The 7,271-nt window shown below is 32.4% G+C and overlaps 1 protein-coding gene across 1 annotated transcript; it reads right to left on the bottom strand.

Annotated features, from left to right (window-relative positions):
- Positions 1 to 3,373: 3,373 nt before the first annotated feature.
- LOC145128923 (plant/protein) lies at positions 3,374 to 5,118 on the bottom strand. Its single transcript, XM_079063700.1, has 2 exons — positions 4,734 to 5,118; positions 3,374 to 3,791 (listed from the first exon to the last, which is right to left on the bottom strand). The coding sequence occupies exons 1-2, from the start codon at positions 5,025 to 5,027 to the stop codon at positions 3,516 to 3,518; spliced, it is 570 nt and encodes a 189-aa protein (XP_078919826.1). The 5' UTR covers positions 5,028 to 5,118; the 3' UTR covers positions 3,374 to 3,515.
- Positions 5,119 to 7,271: the final 2,153 nt, after the last annotated feature.

Here is a 7,271-nt window from a genome sequence, read left to right as displayed (position 1 = left end):
TTCATATCAGAAATTAATATTAATATTTTAGGTTATTTTATTTATTTATACTTTCCAATGTTATAAACAACTAAAAATCTCATAAAAGAATCGTACATCTGGGTGCGTACAATTTTTGTCAAAACCTTGCACCAACTCCACCTTTTTGACACACCTATTTATAGCTTATTTTTCAAAAAATTTAAAGGATTGTGTTATAAATACCGTCTTTCACTCTCTCACATCAGGGATGGTTACGTATTATTACACTCACATATAGGGGTACACAACATTAGGAGGTACGTATACGTATATAAATTGTCATTTTAAATCCTAATGTTTAAAAAAAATAGTATAGAAACTAGCTTTTTAAAATTTCATTAAAATAGCTTAAAAGTTAATTTATTGAAATTCTGTTTGATAAAATTATAAAAATAGTTTATTTTAGCTTATAAATTAGTTTAAAAGCTATCAGCTCTCTTTTCAACTAAAAAGTTGAAGCTAATGTGCCTAATAATGCTTTAGACCAAAGCTTGGTGTTTTTTGAGTTGGGGATTGTCAAACAATTCTAAAATTACACGAGCCCAAAAGAAAAATATTATCAAAAAAAGAAATTGATTATATATTTATCGGATATAAATATTCATATTGTTCTAATATTGAGGAGGATCCAAGGGGTTTCAAGGAGGCTATGGAGTCCCAAGATGTAGTTTTTTGGAAAGAAAAAAAAAATGTATTAATGACATGTCATGAATTTTGGAAAATAACACTTTGGTAACATACTTCCTATTGGATTTAAAAGGCTCTTGGATGCAAGTAGTCCTTCAAGAAAAAGAAGCGGGAACTAAAAAATGTATATACTCATGACAAGCTGTATAAATATGTTACTGGGCAAATAATATAAAACTTGGAGTGATAATTGCAAGTTGAAGGTCAGGTCGTTACCCACCATATCATGAGACAGATTCCCTTCAACCAACAAATGTCATACTTTTGTTTTGTACCCTTTTTAAGAATCACGTCACATGATGTGTTGGAACTGATCTCCTTTCGTTTTTTTTTTTTTTTGTTTTTTTTTTTGGGTGTGTGTGTGTCCTGTTTGTAACCTTTTATTGCTTTGTATATTATTTAATTATATAAATTCTTATTTCAACACCAAAAGAAAAAGCATAATATGGTTTGTTAGTATCACACTTTCAAGAATGATCAGTATCCCAAAACTACAAATTACAAAGGATACAAGTATTGTTTAATGGAAACATTATGCGACAGACACCCTTCCTTTACAAAACCTTTCAAACATTTGTCTATCTAATATGGCATAATGCGAGCGATATGACTGATAACCGACAATAAATATTTCACATTTGTCAACTTAACTCCACAAAGTTCCTATCATTACTATCAAAATACGAACCACCTCACCAACATCACAACATTTACTTTGTATATTTATTATTTTCATGGACCAGTGTGAAACACGTTTTATTCGGGTGTATGGGCTGTGAATTGACACCCTCCATTATTTAGGATGGTGAAAGGTAAATACAACTGACACAATCTATATATATATATATATATATATATATATATATATATATATATATATATATATATATATATATATATATATATATATATATATATATATATATATATATATATATATATATATATATATAACTTCTTAATTACAAGCAAGGGGGAAAGTAATAACAAATGTCTTTTTTGGTTAAGTGTTATCTGAAAAGAAACAAATGAGACTAAGAAGTTCTAAGGCAGTAATCTATGTATGAAATTTAGTGAGTGGACCATTCAAATTAACCATGCCTCAACATATTAGTAAAGTTAACACACAAAATTGAACAAACAGCTCAGTAGTATATAAGTTTTTTTCACAAAATATGTAAATTCACAGATCTGGTGAGGCAAAGATGTTCATATACTAAATGTATACCACAGTTTGTCATCCCATATAAATCATAACCAACATTTTAATATGAATATATATTATTAGTTGATAGTGTTTTGAGTTCCAGTAAGAATTACGACTTATTCAAAATATGACAAATTTTAAGAAAAAAAAAAGTGCATACATACATACATACATACATACTTCAGTCACATTATAGAGAAAAAACGCTTAGGTTTTTCATATCCCAAAAAATTTAAAATCATTTTTTTAATTTTTACCTTCTAAGTTTGTCATATTTGGCAGATTCATCAACATATCCCACAAATTTTTTTGAAAGTTGTGTTTAAATGTGAAGCCAATAATTAAAGTTATTGGGAAGTTGAGTGATGGTTTGAGGTTAGCCTTTTGCATATTAAGTGTGTATATCACTTACATATATGTTGTGAATTCCAGGGTTTTGGTGTATTTGACGTAGAACCAATATGGATATTTGCTAGGTTTATTTGTGAAACTTTAACATAATTTAGGATATATGAAGGATTTACTAAGCCAAAGCCAGTGGGTATGTATGTAGCCATTAGTGATTGTATGAGCCAATGCGGAAGCCATACATTGGAGAGTTGTACCTTATGCATTGGAGGATGATTGAAAAGATATTATAGAATGTCTTATGTGTGAAAGAAAGAGACCATTTCAAGGAGACTATAATGCTTATATGAAGAGAACTGGTGTTGACGTGATCTAAGTTAAGTGATGTCCCAATATTTGGTTAAGGAATTATGTAGCATCATCTTAAATATAAAATGGAAGTAGCGATGTTATGGCCAGATAATGAACTTATGAGGCATTGAACCTCTGACTCTAATAATTTATTTATCATTACTGATGAAATGGAGCTTTATGTTGATGAACAGTATAGATAGCACATTGCTATTTTAGAGAAATCAATGTTTTTCCAAGAAAACGAAGAGAAATGGAAAATGGAAATGAAAGTTACACTTGTAATTGGCGTGAAAAGTGTGGCTCAAACAGAAGAAAATAACCTTTTAACCCTCATTTTAGTATTATGAACTATTAAGTGTGTGTGTTTTTATGTGCAAGAAAACTGAAGAACCAATGAAATGTTGATGATTTAAACTAAAGAAAGCAAGGTTGACTCTTATTTTGAAACCTAGATGCATTTTCAAAAAAAGAGCTGAGGTTTTGGATGTCATGTGATGATTAAATTGTATATGTATATTAATACATGTATTGATAAATACAAATCATGACATGGATGGGTAATTTTGTACAATAGGGTACACACCCATATTGCCAGGAAAGTAAGGAGATGAAATTTTGAGAATTGCATTGATTCATAGTTTACGCGTGTATTTGCTATTGAAAGGAAGAATCACAGAATGTTTTGACAGTGTTATGAAGCCCTTGGTCGTAACCCGACAATTGTTTCCAGAATGAGTGTGTATAAGGATTGGATCATTGGATCTTGAAGCCTTAAATCATGGAATTATTTAAATGTCCATGTTTCAAATTACATTTCTTAACTATCTCATTCTCATTTAGGTTACATCAACTCATGGACTCACTAAGCTTTAACCATCAAACCTGGCACTGGCAAAGGCTAAGCATTGAGCTCCTCCTGCTGCAGTATTCGCTGGAGTATGAGGTGTACAGCTGCATTTGCTGAGGAGAAGGCTCCATGAAAACTCTCTTTGTAAGAGATGCTTTCCAGCTCCATAGCCATTCTTAGCAGTATATCCCCAAGTTCAGTTTGGTTCTCAGTTAAAGAGTTGTAGTATGAGCGTGCAGCAACTTTACTGATGTCTACATTAGTTGGCTCTGGACAATATTCATCATCCAACCATTTGTGGAGACTTACTCGTAACCATTCTGATTCCTGCAATACACTTGAAAAAACTTTCAGCATAACATGCACACACATTAACCCTTACACCAGACTTTATTATTAACTAACTGTAAACAATATGCCCAGGGACACATTTACTTGTATCCAAAGTCCAAACAAACTTATTTGGTTAAATTAGAGTAGTTGCACAAATTTCTGCAGCTTGATTGTTCTTCTTGTATTGCTTTTCATATTGCTAAACATAGCAAGCATTGTTCCTCTTGTTCACGAAACCTATTTTGTTAGTTTTGATCTAACAGTATCTACCTACACCTATTCATGTTTTGTGGGTTTCGCCTGATTGTTGAAGCTACTGTTTTCTGGTGTTAGCATGAATGGTTTACAGGTTGCATTTGGTTAGGCGTTTAATGTTGTTGGCAGTTTTTACTTCTTTGGGCATCAGATGTTTTGAGGTTCAGTTTTGAGTTTTGACATATCAAAGTATCAAAGTTTTAAATGGATGGGGATTTCTTGGGCGAGTTATTGCATCAAAGTGCCTACCCCTAAACCTACATAGGGACTCTGTTGCGTACCATTAAATATCCTTTGACTTCTAACAAAGGATCATCTTAGATGATGTTCACATGTTCATCATAAGCCTCTGTCATACGCTACAGAAGGGAAACACTTCGAACCAAAGTACATACTGACCTCTGTCATTTCCGAAGTCCGCACTCACTGGTAAATGTATTGTAACAAAAGTATTTATATCAATGGGTGTTATTCTAACCAAAATTACCAAATTCATGTCACTAAAGCATTGTGACCCATGATAAGTTGATACTTCATATGATAGATAGGTATCCGTCGATACTGATTCGACTTAATATCAAAGAAATGCACGTTGTGCCAGCGATCTATATAACAAAATATAGCAAAGAGATCACATGAATCGTCCGATTATAACAGTTAAAAAGGTATTGGTCAATGTACCTCCAATGCCTTCGAAGAGTTCAACCAAGCTTTTGGAATTCTAATTTCTTCAACTGATCCTTCCACTTCTTCTTCTTCTTCCTCTTGTCCATCACTTTGCGGGTTTGAAAACGCGCCACGCGTTTGAACAGAAATAAGACAACGGTTGTTTAGCTGAGAAGTGACATAAACATTACGAACAGGAGCATCGCCGATTGTTAGAGCTCTACAACCTCTACTCTGAATTTTTGAAAGGCGATCTGAATATAGATTTGAGGCAACTACAGTTTGAAACATAAACGATAACGAATCCATGAGCTACAAAATTAGGGTTTGTAATTTCGTAATTTGGAATATCCGATGGCGGGAAAATTAGGGTCAGCTTCACGATTCCCTCGGTGAAGTTGTGCGGTGACGGACCGAATGTATATGTAAGGATAAGGTTTAATAGATGGAAAACTTGCTGCTTTTGGTCCTCACTCTACCATCAAAAACCATGTTTAGTCCTTATACTTACTATTTTTATTTATAACCACAAATGTTCTTTATTTTGGTGTTTTTTCAAAGGTCCTTGATATTGCCATTGTATATTTTTATGCTTCATTGAAAAAAATTTACATCGACAATTATGTCCCTATTTATTTAAGAGAGAGAAATAGCCATCTTTGTTTCAAAAAATGCAAGATCATGACTGGAACTCCAAACGACTTTGCTTCTTCCTCTTTTGGTATTGCTTTTCAGCAGGCGTTGCTTCATCCGTTTCTTCTTCCATCAACATCATTGGTACCCTCATTAGATGCTTTAATCAGCGGAGCTATAAGTAAATGAGACACAACCGTAGGAAATACAACAAACATTAAGGAGGAGCTTGGGTTGCAATCAAAAAGCATCTGGTAGATTTGGATAATCACTATCGCTCCACTTAGAAAAATAAATATTTGAGGAATTTAAAGAAATAACTTTACCAAATAAGGTAATTTTATAAAGCATGAATGTTAATGCATCTGATGTAATTATTATAAGGTTAAGCCTTTTGAATCTAAAGACTGTTTGTAAAGTTTGATCTTTGTAATCGGAGAAACTACGGTGTCTCCTGAAATTGATAAAGCATCGCCGCCATATTCTTGTGGAATTGTACTCACTGAGAACTCCTTGGGTGTTACATCAATGACTTCTTCATTTTTGTGATTTCCTCCTTTAACTATAATCAATCGTCTAAAAGTTTGAACAATACAATAATTAGGGCTTCGAAAAAGAAAGTCAACGATTGATTAATTAACCGACAGAGATATACAATTACTCTTATTCTGTAGGTCGTGATTCAAGGTAGAATATTGACCGTAAGAGTCGACGATTGTGCCTCCGAGACCCTTTGGAGGCTCCCGACACAAAGTTTGAGGTGACTGGAGAGGACTATAAAGTGCACATTGCGGTGATTCTTTGCTCCAACCTCCGGTGTAGGCGTTGAAGATACCACCATTGTGGTCATCAGATTCCGAGAGTAATGACAATATTTTTTGATGAAGAGTAGATAAAGGATAGTAGGGAGGTTGTTTGATAACCATGGTGATAGAATTGGCAACGACCGGTGGTGGTAATGGCTGCTACAGTCGTGTGGAGTTTCTAGGGAGATTATGAAACAAAGATTGGTATAGTAAGGGCATAATTCTCAATTTATATATTCTTCATAAAAAACATAAAATATTTCAGTAGCAATATCAGCTTCTTTTTCAAATCATTGCTTTAATTAAATAAAAAAAAGACAAAGAACTTTTAATTAATACTTTAAAAATACTCATAAAATAGTTCGAAATTTATAAAGTAATAATAATAATAAAATTTAGATGATCAATCAAAATTTTCATGACCAAACATTATTAGTGTAATTAATGAGCTCAAAAATATGAAACCCAAAAAAAATGAATAAGGAACCTCTAAACAATAAACTTGACTTATATAATTAATAGCTCAATTCTAATGCTAACAAGTTATAGCGACTTTGTAACATATGTGGAAGATGTGGTGAGTAGGGGTAAATTGTAGAACATAATGCTAGCTTTCGAATCGGAACCGGTGGTTGCAATTCTTATTTTTTGGAAACGCTCCCTATTTATACTCGTCGAAATCGCTTTATATATATATATATATATATATATATATATATATATATATATATATATATATATACACACACACACACACACAAACACACTATGTATGAAACTCATTTACTACACGGGTTGATTAAAAAAAGTTAAATATCAATCAATGTGTAAACATTAAACATTTTTTAAAGTAAAATTTTGAAATAAATACAAACGAAACGATGAATAAATAAGTAATTCAATCTAAACGGTTAACAAAGTAATTTATATTCCAAAGCCATTACTTGATCATAATGATATTTATACCTTTCAACAAAATGTAACAAAAAGGGACAAAATTTGTGTAGGTAAAACGGATGGGACTCACACCACATGTTGAAGCAACTTATGATGAATTCAAGCCACCATGCTAGCACCTAATAGTACAATATACTAGCCCAAAAAAAATACTTAA

Source organism: Lactuca virosa, chromosome 8 (genome assembly GCF_052849685.1).
Source record: "Lactuca virosa cultivar CGN04683 chromosome 8, Lactuca_virosa_CGN04683_v6, whole genome shotgun sequence".
NCBI classification, from domain to species: domain Eukaryota; kingdom Viridiplantae; phylum Streptophyta; class Magnoliopsida; order Asterales; family Asteraceae; genus Lactuca; species Lactuca virosa.
The sequence above is the reverse complement of the archived record's forward strand: the minus strand, read 5'-3'. Positions and strand labels throughout refer to the sequence as shown.